The sequence below is a fragment of the Melanerpes formicivorus genome, unplaced genomic scaffold, assembly GCF_026170545.1.
Source record: "Melanerpes formicivorus ecotype bairdi unplaced genomic scaffold, bMelFor1.0.p_v2 SCAF_24, whole genome shotgun sequence".
NCBI lineage: Eukaryota > Metazoa > Chordata > Aves > Piciformes > Picidae > Melanerpes > Melanerpes formicivorus.
In genome coordinates this window covers 12,848,235-12,866,926 of record NW_027142376.1, presented here as the reverse complement: position 1 = coordinate 12,866,926, position 18,692 = coordinate 12,848,235, and the positions used below count along the sequence as shown (strand labels likewise).

At 46.8% G+C, this 18,692-nt stretch overlaps 1 protein-coding gene across 2 annotated transcripts in view; it reads right to left on the bottom strand.

The window, feature by feature from the left end:
- Positions 1-18,135, bottom strand: part of ANO10 (anoctamin 10) — a 109,668-nt gene extending 91,533 nt beyond the window's left edge. For both annotated transcript variants that reach the window (XM_068152943.1, XM_068152944.1), the window contains exons 1-6: positions 18,062-18,135; positions 13,543-13,695; positions 13,061-13,243; positions 9,664-9,798; positions 5,726-5,845; positions 1,796-2,365 (exon numbers count right to left, since the gene is read on the bottom strand). In XM_068152943.1, the coding sequence (XP_068009044.1) occupies positions 1,796-2,365; positions 5,726-5,845; positions 9,664-9,798; positions 13,061-13,243; positions 13,543-13,681 (1,147 nt within the window). In that variant the 5' untranslated portion in view covers positions 13,682-13,695; positions 18,062-18,135. The remainder of the gene's footprint in view (positions 1-1,795; positions 2,366-5,725; positions 5,846-9,663; positions 9,799-13,060; positions 13,244-13,542; positions 13,696-18,061) is intronic.
- Between the last annotated feature and the right edge of the window lie 557 nt (positions 18,136-18,692).

The window sequence follows — 18,692 nt, the reverse complement described above, 5'->3', positions numbered from 1 at the left end:
TATGCCAAATTGAATTACATAAACCAGTCAACTCGCCATTAGTTTCACCTACTAGTTTTGTCCAAAAGTGACTGCATGCTGTGGGAGAGCTAAAATTCAATATAAACACTAACATAGAATCATAGAATCATAGAATCAATAAGGTTGGAAAAGACCTCAAAGATCATCAAGTCCAACCTGTCACCCAAGACCTCATGACTGACTAAACCATGGCACCAAGTGCCTTGTCCAATCCCTTTTGGAACACCTCCAGGGATGGTGACTCCACCACCTCCCTGGGCAGCACATTCCAAAGGCCAACAACTCTCTCTGTGAAGAACCTTCTCCTCACCTCAAGCCTAAATCTCCCCTGGTGCAGTTTGAGACTATGTTCTCTTTCTCTGGTGCTGGTTGTCTGGGAGAAGAGACCAACCCCCACCTGTCTACAACCTCCCTTCAGGTAGTTGTAGACAGCAATAACGTCTCCCCCTTATTTATGGCTGTTGTGTAGAGCACTTTGTAGCCCTGCACAATGATAAGCCACAATATAAGGGATAACATTTCACTACCTGTTACCTTAGGTTATAGAATGTAAGGCCCAATCTGTTAAATAAGTCACCTGCACAAGGGGAAAAAATGCAACCTCTTGTAACCTATCTTCTCTTCTGAGAGTGCCCAAAGGGAAATATTTTGATAGGGATGTGAAATCTCAGTCATTGTTATACACATGTAACATACACACTCTCATAGGATATTTAGTTGGTGTTTTTAGATTTTGTTCCATTATTTCACTGCCCCCCATCTCTGCACAGATATCAATAGATGCACTCATGTGCAACCTGCCAGAATGGTCCCTCTTGCCATCCACCTCTGGGCTCCCATCTTCATGTTTTCACTTTGTCTGTTTTGGAATGGAATGGAATGGAATGGAATGGAATGGAATGGAATGGAATGGAATGGAATGGAATGGAATGGAATGGAATAGAATAGAATAGAATAGAATAGAATAGAATAGAATAGAATAGAATAGAATAGAATAGAATAGAATAGAATAGACCAGATTGGAGGAGACCTTCTAGATCACCATTGTCCAACCCATCATCCAACACCATCTAATCAACTAAACCATGGCACTAAGCACCCCATCAAGTCTCCTCCTAAGCACCTCCAGTGATGGCGACTCCACCACCTCTGCGGGCAGCCCAAATAGCACCAGAACAAGAGGACACAGTCTCAAGCTGCGCCAGGGGAGGTTTAGACTCGAGGTGAGGAGGAAGTTCTTCACCGAGCGAGTCATTCGTCATTGGAACGTGTTGCCCAGGGAGGTGGTGGAGTCATCAACCCTGGAGGCATTCAAGGGGAGATTGGATGTGGCACTTGGTGCCATGGTCTAGTCATGGGGTCTGTGTTGATAGGTTGGACTTGATGATCCCCGAGGTCCTTTCCAACCTAAGTTATACTGTGATACTGTGAAATAGGGGAAGGAGGACTTTGGTACCAAAGGCAAGAGACAGGCTGAGGCTGAAGGCATTTCACCCTTTCTGGTGGCATACTAGATTCAGACCAAATTCAACCCAGCATGAAACTGCAGTCTCAGAACATCCAAAATAAGCAAAAGCTAAACCAGCCACCACAGTAAAAAAACACGTAAGCGCTTTCTTTAGCTTTCCATTAAAGAACAACCCACAGTAACATATTCTAAAAAAATGTTAAAAAAAAAATAAAATAAATATTTAAAACCCCACACCCCAACAAAACCAAATTCTAATCATCTGGAATTTTAACTTCAAGGCAGAAGATTAAACAGCTTTCTTACCCCACGATGTTAAGAATTCAGCTGCATAGCGATAGATACGGTTCATAATTTCAATCACAACAGCATAGATGATACTGGGCACAAAGAGCATCAAGTTGCTGAAGTTAGAGCCATTCTCTTCGTGATAATCCAGAGCCCACTGTTCCAAGTCAAAGTAAATCATCATCACATACAGTGAGAAGTAGAGGCAAAGGCACACAAACGGTAAAGACACCAGATAAATCCGTATCTGTCTCTTAATACTTGAGTACACTGGCTCTTCCCTCCCAGTGACAGGATTGATACCCAGGACACCATGGAAACCTGGTCTTGGCTCTTCAAACTGCCGTTTCATCAACAGTGTTCCCCAATGGTATGTCATGATGGCGCAGATCCGCTTCCAAACTTCCAGTATCGCAGTGGACCAGAGCAGATTGAACGTGGCAAACATCACGTACTTGTCATAATCTTCCCATGCAAACACATAATAAGGAATCCCAATGACAGCCATTGGAATCAAAGCAAAGGTGAAGTACTCTAAGAAGCCAAAGTAAAGCGCAATGGTTTCACCGAAGTAGCAGCGTATCTCATCTGCAGAGAAAAATGAATCAGTTAAGACTACACTTAACAGGTATCAGGATAATATAAAACTTGACTTTACATGAATCCCTTGGTCCAACTCTTTTTTCTAAAGAATAAAATTAATATTAATGGTTTTTTGTTCCTCCTTCTCCCATGTTCCATGAGCTCAAAAGGTTATTGGAAAAAAAAATCATAATTAGAATAGAATAGAATAGAATAGAATAGAATAGACCAGGTTGGAAGAGACCTTCAAGATCATCATGTCCAACCTATCACCCATCACCACCTAATCAACTAACCCATGTAACCAAGCACCCTGTCAAGTCTCCTCCTGAACACCTCCAGTGACAGCGACTCCACCACCTCCCCGGGCAGTCCATTCCAATGGGCAATCACTCTCTCTGTGTAAAACTTCCTCCTGACCTCCAGCCTGAACTTCCCCTGGCGCAGCCTGAGACTGTGTCCTCTTGTTCTGGTGCTGGCTGCCTGGGAGAAGAGACCAACCTCTGCCTGTTTACAACCCCCCTTCAGGTAGTTGTAGAGAGCAATAAGGTCACCCCTGAGTCTCCTCTTCTCCAGGCTAAGCAGCCCCAGCTCCCTCAGCCTCTCCTCACAGGGCTGTGTTCCAAGCCCCTCACTAACTTCGTTGCCCTTCTCTGGCCTCGTTCCAGCAAGTCAACCTCCTTCCTAAACTGAGGGGCCCAGAACTGGACACAGGACTTGAGGTGTGGCCTAACCAGTGCAGTATACAGGGGCAGAATGACCTCCCTGCTCCTGCTGGCCACACTGTTCTTAATGCAGGCCAGGATGCCATTGGCCCTCCTGGCCACCTGGGCACACTGCAGGCTCATGTTCAGCCTACCATCAACCAGCACCCCCAGGTCCCTCTCTGCCTGGCTGCTCTCCAGCCACTCTGACCCCAGCCTGTAGCACTGCATGGGGTTGTTGTGGCCAATGTGCAGAACCCGGCACTTGGATGTGTTCAATCTCATGCCGTTGGACTCTGCCCATCTGTCCAGCCTGTCCAGGTCACTCTGCAGAGCCTCTCTACCCTCCAGCAGATCAACTCCTGTCCCCAGCTTGGTGTCATCAGCAAATTTACTGATGATAGACTCAATGCCCTCATCCAGATCATCAATAAAGATGTCAAAGAGGATGAGGCCCAGCACTGATCCCTGGGGGACTCCACTAGTGACTGGCTGCCAGCTGGATGTGACACCATTCACCACCACTCTCTGGGCTCAGCCATCCAGCCAGTTCCTAACCCAGCTCAGAGTGCTGCTGTCCAAGCCATGGGCTGACAGCTTGGCCAGGAGTTTGCTATGGGGGACGGTGTCAAAGGCCTTGCTGAGGTCCAGGTAAACTACATCCACAGGCCTCCCCACATCCACCAGGCGGGTCACCTGCTCGTAGAAGGAGATCAGGTTGGTCAGGCAGGACCTGCCCTTCCTAAATCCATGTTGGCTGAGCCTGATCCCTTGGCCATCCTCTAAGTACAAAGACCTAAATATATTCACATGGTAGGGAAGTCAAATACCTTCATACTTTCCATGTCAACATCAGATATGGGTGCTCAGAGTACCAAACAACCTGACCTGGAATGGTTCCAGGCATGGGGCATCTACCACCACTCTGGGCAGCCTGGATCAGTGTCTCACCACTCTCACTGTCAATATTTCTTTCCTTCTACCTAGTCTGAATCTCCCTCTTTTAGTTTCAAACCACCACCCCATGTCCTGTCACAACAGAACCTGCTAAAAATCTGTCCCCAGCTTTCACACAGGCCCCTTAAGTACTGAGAAGCAACAAGAGGGTCTCTCTAGAGCCATCTCTTCTCCAGGACCAACAACCCCAACTCTCTCAGCCTGTTGTCACAACCCTTGCATCATGTTTGGGGTCTAATTCTGGACCCACTCCCACAGGTTCACATTCTCCTTGTGCTGTCCTTAACTCTTACCTGCTCTTTCTTGCTGTCATCACCCTGGTAGCGCCTGGGGCACTCCCAGGAGTTGGGGAGATCACTGTTGACCAGCCCTTTCTCCATCCAACTCCTAAATCTTTCTTCCCATTTTAAGCTTACTCAGTACATAAGATGTACTCAAATGATGCTGGCATGCAACAACACCTTGAGCACAGAAGCTTCAAAGCACTGAATCTGCAGGCTGAGCCACCAATTTCACAAGTCTTTTACAGTTTCAGGAGGTTATATAGGAAATGCTGAAAGAGGAAAAACTTGCCTAACTGGTAAAAGATCAGTGGTCTAATTTCAAAACTGTTAAATAGTCACAGTGCAAATGCTAAGCCTTTGAACTTCCCCCCAGCTCCAACTTGGAAACCATGACCAAAGGCCTATCTACAGAATGCACATCCAGCACTTCTCTCCAGAACAATTGTAATGCAAGTCATTATAGTGAAAGACTATCCTGCAGCCATATTAGAATCAAAGAATTTTATGAAGAGATCTTAACTGTACATGTAAACAAGTTTGGAAACAGCCTAAGCCACCTTCTTGATTCCAAGACCAGTAAAATCACCAGTGGGTAGAAGAAGGACATGAGTTCACCATGGCCAATAAAGCAACTGGGATGAAAGGTAATGTTAGAGAGGAAGTCAACTGCAATGTTTAATTTGGGATGTGAAAAGGCCCTGGTGAGACCCCACCTGGAGTACTGTGTCCAGTTCTGGAGCCCCTATTACAAGAGGGATGTGGAGGTGCTGGAAGGTGTCCAGAGAAGGGCCACAAGGATGATCAGAGGGCTGGAGCACCTCTCCTATGAGGACAGACTGAAGGAGTTGGGGCTGTTCAGTCTGCAGAAGAGAAGGCTCCCAGGTGACCTAATTGTGGCCTTCCAGTATCTGAAGGGGGCCTACAGGAAGGCTGGGGAAGGACTTCTCAGGATCTCAGGTAGTGATAGGACTAGGGGGAATGGAATGAAGCTGGAGGTGGGGAGATTCAGGCTGGATGTGAGGTGGAGGTTCTTCACCATGAGAGTGGTGAGACCCTAGAATGGGTTGTCCAGGGAGGTGGTCGAGGCCCCGTCCCTGGGGGTGTTTAAGAGCAGGCTGGATGAGGCTCTGGGCAGCCTGATCTAGTGTGGGGTGTCCCTGCCCATGGCAGGGGGGTTGGAACTAGATGATCCTTGTGGTCCCTTCCAACCCTGAATGAAACTATGAAACTATGAAACTATGAAACTCTTAGTGAACCAATAGACTTCTACTTACCCACCACACAGGGGCTTCACTTCTACAGAAGCTAAATGCTGGAGAGAAGTTAGATAGGACCCTTGGATTTCTCACATGAACTGGACAAAAAAACTTCTCCAGAAGAAGCCCTGCACTTTATTTGTAGTCAGGTAAGTGCTCACATACCTAAAGGTTGATAGCCAACTTTCACTCGGCCATACCAGGTGTAACGGAGCTTTTTCAACTCTTCTCTGTCATGCAGTGGGAAAATCTGAACGAGAATACCACTGGTCAATAATCTTCTCACTAGAAGGAAAAAATGGAAAGTGTACTTGTAATTGTTCAAAGAACTGTGAAACTGATATGAGCAAACAGGTTACATATAATGTACTTAGCAAGCCTAAAGCTCCTTTGAAATAAATCTAGCATTTAAAGCCTAGAAAAGAAATTGTCTGATTCTTATGTTATGGAAGACAATGCCAGTGACAGGGAGGAAGAACTGCCCATTGTAAGTGCAGATCAGGTTCGTGATCATCTGAAGAACCTGAAAGTGTTCAAGTCCATGGGACCCAATGGGATACACCCACGGGTACTGAGAGAACTGGCAGAGGAGGTTGCTAAACCCCTCTCTATTATATTTCAAAAGTCATGGCAATCTGGTGAAGTCCCCACAGACTGGAAAAGGGGAAACATTGCCCCCATCTTCAAAAAGGGTAAGAAGGAGGAACCAGGGAACTACAGGCCAGTCAGTCTCACCTCTGTGCCTGGAAAGATCATGGAGCAGATCCTCCTGGAGTCACTACTCGCTCAAAAGAATAGTGAAGAGGTGATTGGGAACAGTCAGCATGGCTTTGCCAAGGGCAAATCCTGCCTGACCAACCTGGTGGCCTTCTATGAGCAGGTGACAAAATTAATAGATGAGGGGAGAGCAACTGATGTCATTTACCTGGACCTGAGCAAAGCCTTCGACACTGTCCCGCACCACATCCTGGTCTCCAGGCTGGTGACACATGGGTTTGATGGGTGGACCACTAGATGGATAAGGAACTGGCTTGATGGCCACACCCAAAGAGTGGCTGTCAATGGCTCCATGTCCCAGTGGAGGCCAGGGACAAGCGGAGTCCCTCAGGGATCAGTCCTGGGACCTGTCTTGTTCAACATCTTTGTGAGTGCCATGGACAGTGGCATTGAGTGCACCCTCAGCAAGTTTGCTGATGACACCAAGCTGTGTGGTGCAGCAGACACACTGGAGGGAAGGGAGGCCATCCAGAGGGACCTGGACAGGCTGGAGAGGTGGGCACAAGCCAACCTCATGAAGTTCAATAAGAGCAAGGGCAGGGTCCTGCATCTGGGTCGAGGCAATCCTAGGCACAAATCCAGGCTGGGCAGGGACTGGCTGGAAAGTAGCCCTGAGGAGAGAGACTTGGGGGTGCTGGTGGAGGAGAAGCTCAACATGAGCTCTCAGTGTGCACTTGCAGCCCGCAAAGCCAATCAGATCCTGGGCTGCATCAGGAGAAGTGTGGCCAGCAGGTCGAGGGAGGTGATCCTCCCCCTCTACTCAGCCCTGGTGAGACCCCACCTGGAGTACTGTGTCCAGTTCTGGAGCCCCTATTACAAGAGGGATGTGGAGGTGCTGGAACGTGTCCAGAGAAGGGCCACAAGGATTATCAGAGGGCTGGAGCACCTCTCCTATGAGGACAGACTGAAGGAGTTGGGGCTGTTCAGTCTGCAGAAGAGAAGGCTCCCAGGTGACCTCATTGTGGCCTTCCAGTATCTGAAGGGGGCTACAGGAAGGCTGGGGAAGGACTTCTCAGGATCTCAGGGAGTGATAGGACTAGGGGGAATGGAATGAAGCTGGAGGTGGGGAGATTCAGGCTAGATGTGAGGAGGAGGTTCTTCACCATGAGAGTGGTGAGACCCTGGAATGGGTTGTCCAGGGAGGTAGTTGAGGCCCTGTCCCTGGAGGTGTTTAAGCCCAGGCTGGATGAGGCTCTGTCCAGCCTGATCTAGTGTGGGGTGTCCCTGCCCATGGCAGGGGGCTTGGAACTAGATGATCCTTGTGGTCCCTTCCAACCCTGAATGAAACTATGAAACTATGAAATTATTCATTCTAGGGAGCAGTTACACCTATTCCTACAAAGACTGTGCTGTTCACTGGAAGAGAAAGAGTAACTTCTAAGAGTGCCTCTATTAACTGTTCTACAGGTTTTCACTATAATCAGTTGCAGCTGGTAAAGCCTTTAGACATTCTATAGGTCAGAACTGAATCCGTGGGGAAGGGTCTGGCTCTCGCATTTGAGCAAAGAAAGGCATAACAAATGAAACTGACATAGTAAAAAGCAAGAACAAAACACTCAATTGTTGTCTTAATTATGGCAAAACCATAAAATCTTTTTAAATTACCAGTTTACACATCTTCATTTCAAGCAAATCAAATCAAACCTCCCACAATTTGTGGAATAGCTTTGTCCTGGAAAGTAATAATACCCATATGAATAAACAGTTAAGCTGCTTTGGAAGCAACAATGATAGAAATAAAGTTCAAGAGCAAATTGATTCATAAGGGAGGAACTGGAAGTTATATGATAGCTTTTCACCATTTCCCATCAGCACCTACTTGGCATAGCTAGAAAAACACCTGAGCTGTATAAAAAATTACCAATGTAAACTCATCTGACATCTACATTTATTTACATCTCATGAATCACTGGTATGCACAGCTTTATTTAGAAAAGAATAAACCAAACCAGGTTGGAAGAGACCTTCAAGATCATCGTGTCCAACCCATCAACCAATCCAACCCACCCAAACAGCTAACCCATGGCACCAAGCACCCCATCAAGTCTCCTTCTGAACACCTCCAATGACGGCGACTCCACCACCTCCCCGGGCAGCCCATTCCAATGGGCAATCCCTCCCTCTGTATAGAACTTCTTCCTAACATCCAACCTGAACCTCCCCTGGCGCAGCCTGAGACTGTGTCCTCTTGTTCTGGTAATGGCTGCCTGGGAGAAGAGACCATCATCCACCTGTCTACAACCTCCCTTCAGGTAGGTGTAGAGAGTGATAAGGTCACCCCTGAGTCTCCTCTTCTCCAGGCTGAGCAACCCCAGCTCCCTCAGTCTTTCCTCATAGGGCTTGTGTTCCAAACCCCTCACCAACTTTGTTGCTCTTCTCTGGACTCGTTCCAGCAAGTCAACCTCCTTCCTAAACTGAGGGGCCCAGAACTGGACACAGTACTCAAGGTGTGGCCTAACCAGTGCAGTGTACAGGGGCAGAATGACCTCCCTGCTCCTGCTGGCCACACTCTTCCTGATGCAGCTCTCTCTTTGATGACCAACACCCACAAATAAAGATACTGTTATTAAAAGGACATATATATATATATTAAGAAGTCCCCTAAGAAACTGCAGCATCTCTGCCAGTGAACTAGTTCCAGACACCATAAAAATAGCACAAGCTCTCATTGCCTCTTTCTTCCATGAAAAGGAAGAGCTCTTGAAACAAAGAAAATAAATGAAAGCAAATAAGTTAAAGAAAACTTACTTACTTCCTATTGTGAAGTTTTTAGCTCTGGAACACTCATTCATTCCAGTATTTTTATACAAAGAATCCAAGTATATCATTATGTAATTCTTTTAAAGCAAGTATTTTTGGCACTAACTATGAAAATAATGAATGACATAAATTCATGTGAAAATTAACCAATTGTAAGGCCAGGCTCAGCCTCACAGAAAGACTCAGGATGGAAGGCCCTCTGGAAGTCCAGATTCCCCCTCAAAGTATGTCCCAGTTACATCAGGCTGCTCAGGCCCTTGTTCAGTGAAGATTTAAAAGTCTTCTGGGACAGTCACCACAATCTCTCCAAAACCCTGTTCCAGGGTTTGATGGTGGAAAACATTTTCTCATTATCTATTCAGAAGTTTCTCTGGTTGCACTGTACATGCATTGCCTCTTCTTGTATCAACATAGAGCAGTGAGGGGAAAAAAAGCTGATTAAAAATAGTGAGGCTTTTGTATGAAGGATTTCTCTTTATTGCAAGAAAATTAAGGGGTGTTTTTTTCACCATAACATTATCCCACATCAAAACAATGAGTAACAGGCAACAAACCATATTGCTTACCAATAGATTTTCCTGGATACAGCTTTGCCTGAGGATAGCCAGGGATCATTTTTTCATCTTTAGCTCTCAAATTTTCGAGTTCATGTTTGATGATATACTGACATTCTGCCATTGTCAGGAAATTGTGATTGTCATCTAAATCAAAAACAAGGTAGCATGAAATTCTGCAGCATAGAAAGAAAACCCTGACAGCAAATAACTATCAGAAATTACCAGAACGACACAAAAAAAAGGTGGAAAAAAAGAAATGATGTGCCAATAACTGCCAACCAACATCAGCTTTAAGAATCATAGAATCAATAAGGTTGGAAAAGACCTCAAGAGATCACCAAGTCCAACCTGTCACCCAAGACCTCATGATTGCTAAACCATGGCATCCAGTGCCACATCCAATCCCCTCTTGAACACCTCAGACTCCACCACCTGCCTGGGCAGCCCATTCCAATGGCTAACAACTCTCTCTGTGAAGAACTTTCTCCTTACCTCGAGCCTAAACCTTCCCTGGTGCAGTTTAAGACTGTGTCCTAAATAAATGCCTTGGGAAGACATTTCCTTTTGCTGGCCACTTCATTTTTGACTACCCATATGAAATAAGAGAACATATCACTCAAGGAAAAATGACATCCCTGAAGTACAAATCATTGAAGGCTAGGATAGTATCCTTGCCCTTTCTGACATACAGTTCCTGAAGTAAGACATGAGGGCAAACCTCCTTTTTATTAAGCATTTCACACTAAATATCACAGTATCTTGCTCTTCATTTGCCATACAACTTAATGATAAGCCATTGAGGCAACAAACTCTGGTAAAAAATATAGAAACAAGGTAAAACAGTAAGAAATCTTTAAAATACCCCACATTAAGAGTTACAGGAACAAACCTACTCTCAACCCCATAAATTTACCATCAAGGAAACAGTCTAATTTCCTTGAGACAAGAACACATTGATTTTTTTTCCTCTCCCTTAGGGATAAGAAAATATAGGGATGACCCTAAATAAACCAAGAAGATGAAACAGCAATAAATCTCTAATACAAAGAATAGGAATATAGTATCAGTTAAACTGGGGAACAAGGTATATTAGAAAGACAACACAGGCTGCAGGGTTTGTTTGGTTAATGACACATTTTTCACCACACCTAGGCTCATCTAATTTGGAGCACAAACCCTATGAGGAGAGGCTGAGGGAGCTGGGGTTGCTTAGCCTGGAGAAGAAGAGGCTCAGGGGAGACCTCATTGCTCTCTGTAACTACCTGAAGGGAGCTTGTAGACAGGTGGGGGTTGGTCTCTTCTCCCAGGCAACCATTGACAGAACAAGAGGACACAGTCTCAAGCTGCACCGGGGGAGGTTTAGACTGGATGGTAAGAAGAAATTCTTCATAGAGAGAGTGATTGCCCATTGGAATGGGCTGCCTGGGGAGGTGGTGGAGTCACCATCAGTGGAGGTGTTTAGGAGGAGATTTGATGGGGTGCTTGGTGCCATGGCTTAGTTGATTAGATGGTGTTGGATGATAGGTTGGACACGATGATCTCAGTTCTCTTCCAGCCTGGTCTATTCTATTCTATTCTATTCTATTCTATTCTATTCTATTCTATTCTATTCTATTCTATTCTATTCTATTCTATTCCATTCCATTCCATTCCATTCCATTCCATTCCATTCCATTCCGTTCCATATTCTATTCTATATTCTATTCTATTCTATATTCTCTTCTATTCTATATTCTCTTCTATATTCTATTCTATATTCTATTCTCTATTCTATATTCTCTTCTATTCTATATTCTATTCTATACTCTATTCTATATTCTATTCTCTGTTCTATTCAGCAGTTAGATTTTAGATTTACACTACTTGGGAGTTCCAGCTGCTAGTAGGAAATCTGTAAGCAATGACAGTTAGATTAGCATTAAGAATGCAAACATGTGAAAGAGGCAGAAATGGCGCTTCCGCAACTGACAAATCTTCTCAGCCTCCTAATTTCAAGAAAGCAGGATCACAAAAGAAAAAACTGCAACATTTAGTGCTCACAGCACTAGTGTTGTGTTGAATTAACTGACAACAAAATTAAACCCCCTCAGCTTTATTATTGTTTCAGACAGGCACAAGAACCTTCATATTGAAGATGTGGTGAAAGGCATCACCTACACCGGCACACAAAACGTATTAGCAAGATTTAGCTGGAATTCCAACATCTACTCAGAGAGCAAAATTAGTTCTGCCACAGTAGGGGATTAAATACTTTACAGATAGTACATTACTGTGTTAGCATTTCCCCAAAACAAAAAAAAAGCAAAGGAATTATTTCTCTAATCATGCCCAAATTCCATTGAATGGCTTTAGAGTGCTATTTAATTTTGTTGGATGCATAAATATAATAGAGCAAAATGTTTCCATTTCTCCAGCTAATTATAAGATAACTAACCTCAAAGCTGGCTCACTCATGTTTATCACCTACTTGCTCATGTCTTTCTTTCAACAAAATACCTTTAACACAAATAAGAGACTATTTGGAGCACAGAAAAGCACAAGCAAAAAGTGAAAGTGAAAGCCATGTCAAAGGAAAACAATTTTATTTCATTATGTGATCTCAACTTCCATAGGTAAAAATGAGTGTTATTTTCTTGGCTTGGTCTGCCTATGTCTGGTCACCATTACCATTCCAAGGAATGGAAAGATTGTGAAAGATTTAGCAGTGTAATCATAGAATCATAGAATCAATAGAGTTGGAAAAGACCTCAAAGATCATCAAGTCCAACCTGTCACCCAACACCTCATGACTACTAAACCATGGCACCAAGTGCCACGTCCAATCCCCTCTTGAATATCTTCAGGGACGGTGACTCCACCACCTCCCTGGGCAGCACATTCCAATGGCTAGCAACTCTCTCTGTGAAGAACTTTCTCCTCACTTCCAGCCTAAACTTCCCCTGGAGCAGCTTGAGACTGTGTCCTCTTGCTCTGGTGCTGATTGCCTGGGACAAGAGACCAACCCATACCTGACTACAACCTCCTTTCAGGTATTTGTAGAGAGCAATAAGGTCTCCCCTGAGCCTCCTCTTCTCCAGGCTAAACAATCCCAGCTCCCTCAGCCTCTTCTCATAGGGCTTGTGTTCAAGGCCTCTCCCCAGCCTTGTTGCCCTTCTCTGGACACATTCAAGTGTCTCAATGTCCTTCATAAATCGATGAGCCCAGAACTGGACACAGTACTTAAGGTTTGGCCTAGCCAGTGCTGAGTAGAGGGGCAGAATGACTTTCCTGCTCCTGCTGGCTGCACTGTTTCTGATGCAGGCCAGGATGCCATTGGCCTTTTTGGCCACCTGGGCACACTGCTGGCTCATTGCTTACAAACTTTAGCCACAGCTTTATGATGACAAAGACCCCTCAAACTGCTTACCTGCAAAATCTTTGAAAGTTTTTCTGCTGCTATAGGTAAAAGTCCTCATTGAGTTATCATTGCACTCCTTCACCAAACCCACAGTCTCAGCTCCCAGCAACAGCCTTAAGTGAGAAGCTCCAACTAGGTAAGTAGTTTCGTCTCCATCTTCCGTGGCCAATGGTTTAACCAGCAGTTGTGCACCTTTAATGTAAAGAAAGGCAAACTAAGGAAGAAAACTTACTGCAAAAATGGAAGGATTCTAAGGTTCAACAGACAATATTGTCATTAATAACTGGGTTGACAGGCTTCTGTTATCACATTTTCATGACACCAGTGTGAAGCTCTTACACACAGCTTCAAAAACACAAAAATGGAGTGGGACTGGCTAAACAATAATTACATCACACATTACCTGAAAACTAATTTTCTGCCTGCCTTCATGTTATGACAGAATAACCAATTTGATTTCCAAGTGTCACAGAAGGTCAAACTGCACTCACCTCCATTTGCTTTTTTGTCCACAATTCGTTTGGTGAACCATTCCACGGTTTCCTTTTTAGTGCCTTTTGCAAGCTCAATTACTACAAGAGGCTTGAAGTTAGGCTCAGAAGTATCCAAAAAAGACCAGCTTTCTGCCATCTTCTGAGGGCTTGCTAAGTACAAAAACACACAAGTTAACCTTAAATATATATATATATATATATATATTCTATATCAATTTAAAAATGACAAAACCTAACTGCAGTGAATTAGATATGCCTGTGCTTAACAAAGCAGCAGGTGCCCATTCCTGTGGGTCTACTGAAAAGAGCAGTTTGAGTAACCTCTCCAGTTGTCACTTGGAAAGATGCTACCAGCCTTTAGCAGCATGAAAATAGGAAGATTGTTGCTACATACAGCACTGCAGTAGTGATGAGAAAGCAAATAAATAAACTCATCAAAACCCAACAGCTTACAACTTCCTACAGTGCATTTGTCAACAAATGAAAACATAAACAGAAGAGAATCTTAGTCAGATAGAGATCCTGTGTCCAGTTCTGGAGCCCCTATTACAAGAGGGATGTGGAGGTGCTGGAACGTGTCCAGAGAAGGGCCACAAGGATGATCAGAGGGCTGGAGCACCTCTCCTATGAGGACAGACTGAAGGAGTTGGGGCCGTTCAGTCTGCAGAAGAGAAGGCTCCAAAGTGACCTAATTGTGGCCTTCCAGTATCTGAAGGGGGCCTACAGGAAGGCTGGGGAAGGACTTCTCAGGATCTCAGGGAGTGATAGGACTAGGGGGAATGGAATGAAGCTGGAGGTGGGGAGATTCAGGCTAGATGTGAGGAGGAGGTTCTTCACCATGAGAGTGGTGAGACCCTGGAATGTGTTGTCCAGGGAGGTAGTCGAGGCCCCGTCTCTGGGGGTGTTTAAGAGCAGGCTGGATGAGGCTCTGTCCAGCCTGATCTAGTGTGGGGTGTCCCTGCCCATGGCAGGGGGGTTGGAACTAGATGATCCTTGTGGTCCCTTCCAACCCTGAATGAAACTATGAAACTATGAAATAAGCTTCACCTGCTGAGAGTTTGCAAACATATTGCATGTTTAAGGAAGAACCCTCTCAGTTAATCTTGTGAAACTTCAACCATACCAAAGAAACTTATACACCCTTAGGTAGGTGAGCAGGAGACCTATCATGTAGATAGGCAAAGTAGACGCAAAGCATTAAAATGACTTCTTGAAAGATATAAACCAAGTGTTCTGTGACAAAGTCCAGATGCAAAGTGTTGAGCATCAACATAGTTCTATATGCAAATAAACCAGAGGATGGGGCCCAGCACTGATCCCTGGGGGACGCCACTGGTGTCCTGGATGTGGCACCATTCACCACCACTCTCTGGGCTTGGCCCTCCAGCCAGTTCCTAACCCAGCACAGAGTGTTGTGGTCCAAGCCACGAGCTGACAGCTTAGCCAGAAGTTTACTGCGGGGGACAGTGTCAAAGGCCTTGCTGAAGTCCAGGTAGACCACATCCACAGGCCTCCCCACCTCCACCAGACGGATCACCTGATCATAGAAGGAGATCAGGTTGGAGAGGCAGGACCTGCCCCTCCTAAATCCATGCTGGCTGGGCCTGATCCCTTGGCCATCCTTCAGGTGCGCAGTTATTGCCGCCAGGATAATCTGCTCCATCACTTTCCCTGGCACTGAGGTCAGGCTGCCAGGCCTGGAGTTTCCAGGTTCCTCCATCCGACCCTTCTTGTGGATGGGGACCACACTGGCCAGTTTCCAGTCACCTGGGACCTCCCCAGTGAGCCAGGACTGGAGGAAAACGATGGAGAGCATCTTAATTACTTAATTTCTAAGTTGCTCTAAGGATGCAGTTCAGCTTTTGAGACAGTTGTATGATTCACAGAGAAACAACAATCTCCACTATTTCATACAAATTACCCTACAAAATAAAGTAATCCTGCAAACATATGCTTTTGATTGGGCGGGGGGGGGGGGGGGGGGGGGGGGAAATTTGTCAAGCTAAATTCAACAGAGTTCTCAGTTAGCTTTCATTTGCCAATTCACACGCACACAATTCTGCAGCATTTGGATTTACAACTCCAAAGCCAAGCATGTATGCCTGAAGAAAGAAATACACTGAAGTATTTAAAAATATCTCAGACACAAATGTGCACAAGCAGGATAAATCAAAGAAAAACATAATCATGGAAAAGGCAGAGGAACTGTGATCATCTATCACTGGCTACAGTGCTTGGATGAGTTGCTGCACCTTAGCATATCGTAGAATCGTAGAATTGTTAGGGTTGGAAGGGACCTCAAGGATCATCTAGTTCCAACCCCACTGCATCAGGTTGTTCTCAGCCGCATCCAGCCTGGCCTTAAAAACCTCCAGGGATGGGGCTTCTACTACCTCCTTGGGCAACCTGTTCCAGTGCCTCACCACCCTCATGGTGAAACACTTCTTCCTAATATCCAATCCAAATCTGCCCATTCCTACTTTTTTTCCATTCCCCCTAGTCTGATCACTATCTGACATCCTAAAAGGTCCCTCCCCAGCTTTCTTGGAGGCCCTCTTCAGATACTGGAAGGCCACAATTAGGTCTCTTCGGAGCCCTCTCTTCTCCAGACTGAACAGCCCAATCTCCCTCAGTCTGTCCTCAGAGGAGAGGTGCTCCAGCCCTCTGATCATCCTCGTGGCCCTTCTCTGGACATGTTCCAGCACCTCCAGATCCTTCCTGTAATAGGGGCTCCAGAACTGGACACAGTACTCCAGGTGGGGCTTCACCAGAGCAGAGCAGAGGGGGAGAATCAACTTCCTTGATCTGCTGGCTATGCTTCTCTTGATGCAGCACAGAATGTGATTGGCTTTCTGGGCTGCAAGTGCACACTGCCGGGTCATGTTGAGCTTCTCATCTAACAGCACTCCCAAGTCCTTTTCTCCAGGGCTGCTCTCAAGCCAGTCGCTGCCCAGCCCGTATTGGTGCTTGGAATTGCCCTGATACAGATGCAGGACCTTGCATTTGGTCTTGTTGAACTTTGTTGTTGTCATGGGACCACCTTTCCAGTCTGTCAAGGTCCTTCTGGATGGAATCCTTTCCCTCCAGTGTGTCTGCTGCACCACACAGCTTGGTCTCATCAGCAAATTTGCTGAGGGTGCACTCAGTGCCACTGTCCATGGCACTGACAAAGATGTTAAACAAGACTGGTCCCAGTACTGATCCCTGAGGGACTCTACTTGTCACTGGCCTCCACTTGGACATAGACCTATTGACAGCCACCCTTTGGGTGTGGCCATCAAGCCAGTTCTTTATCCACTGAATGATCCATCCATCAAATCCATACTGCACCAGCTTGGAGACCCGGATGTGGTGTGGGACAGTGTCAAAGGCTTTGCTCAGGTCCAGGTAAATGATGTCAGTTTCTCTACCTTCATCTATTAATGTTGTGACCTTGTCATATCACTTTCCATTATCAGTTTTATTTCTTTAAAGAGATAATGCTTGCCACGTTGTACACCTTGCTTATGTCTAAAGAATGTTTAGAATTAAAAGAACTAGCATCTAGGAGTTACCTTGTGAACAGCATCATTTCCCACAACAGTTACCTTCTGAAAACAAACTCTGTAACAACAGCACGCTACTCTGTAAACTTGGCTCCTATAATTTATTCAGGATAGTTGTGCTTTGTGCGGCGGCCAAGACACATTATTTTTCGTCTTACTACTGCTGAAAACCGGAACAAGGTTGAAGCACTATTCCAACTTTAGTTTGTGATTTCTTACTGGGGTAAGTAGTTCAATGCCTGGCACAGACCCTACGGCCTTAGCCACCTCTAACAATCAGTATAACTTACTACAGACCCAGAAGGGTGGGGAACAGAGTCAAAAAGGACTTCTAACCCCGACAGTTCTGTCCGCAGGAAGCCGAAGCGTGGCCGCCCAGGGCGGTGTCCCGGCCAGCGTATGCCAGGGCAAAGCAGCCTCACGGTGCCCGGCCGCCCCGCAGCCCTGCTACCAGCCCGACGGCCCCTGGCAGCCTGTAACGGCAGTGCCCCTCGCCCTGACCTCTCTGAGGCCAGCCACAGCCCTACAGCTGCCTGGGTTTCCTTTTACAGGAACCGAGTGACCGGGGAGGAGAGGTTCGGTGACTCACTCACTCTCCCCCCCGCAACCCCCGCCGGCCAGCGCCGCCTCTCCCCTGCGCCGCCGCCTGGAGCCCACGGTCACCGAGGAGCGCGAAGCGGGCATGATCCCGCGGGAGGGAAGGTTGCGCAGAGCACCGCGACGAGAACGGGCAGGCTCCCGCAGCCGAACCGGTCCCAGGGCCAGCCCAGAGGCCCCTAGGCAAGCATCTCCCCAACCCCATGAACGCTGCCGCACCAGCGTGCCTGGGCGACGGGGGGGCGGCCCAGCGATGGCTGCACGGCGAGGTGGGCGGGCAGGGGGGAAACTCCTCCTCCTCGCGGCGACGGTCTGCGGCACAAGCAGCGAGAGCCCCTTCCCGCTGGGTAACGGCCGCCCACACCCCCACTCACCGCCGGCTGCCGGCTCCACATCCGCAGGGCAGGGCGGACCGGGGCGGGAGACGAGAAGGAGGCGGGCTGCTGGCGCAGGCAGCCCAAGTTGACAGAAGGGGCGCCCGGGCGGCCCAGCGTGCCACAGCTCGGCGTGCCACCGCCCAGCGGCTGCCCCTGTCCCCGCCTACCGCGGCGGGCTCCCCTGCTCCTCCCGACCGCAGGCGGCGCTGCCCCGCCTCGCTCCTAGGAGGCAAGCGTGTGGCGGCCGAGGCAGGGCTGTGGCCGGGGTTGGGGAGCCCGTGGTTTACGGACCCGATGACTGTCTGTTTCCAGTTTTGTTTGTTTGTTTTCAATTTTGTTTCTTTGTTTCTTTCTTTGTGTTACCTTTCCGTTCCCTGTTGTCTTATGTCATGCCAAATCTCCTTCCGGAGCTCGAGCTAAAACCCTTGCACTTCAGGTTGGTCAGTTTCACTTCTAAACATAGTTTTCCCCTGGCGAAGTGGAGCATTTTGATAACAAGACCTTTTTCTGGTAGAAAATGTAATTTTGCACATCTATTTGTAGCTGAGAAGAGGGAGCAGTGACTCAGAGCCGGGATGGGCTGTGAAGAAGCTGGCCAGCAAAGTGTGCTCCCTTGCTAGCCTCCTGG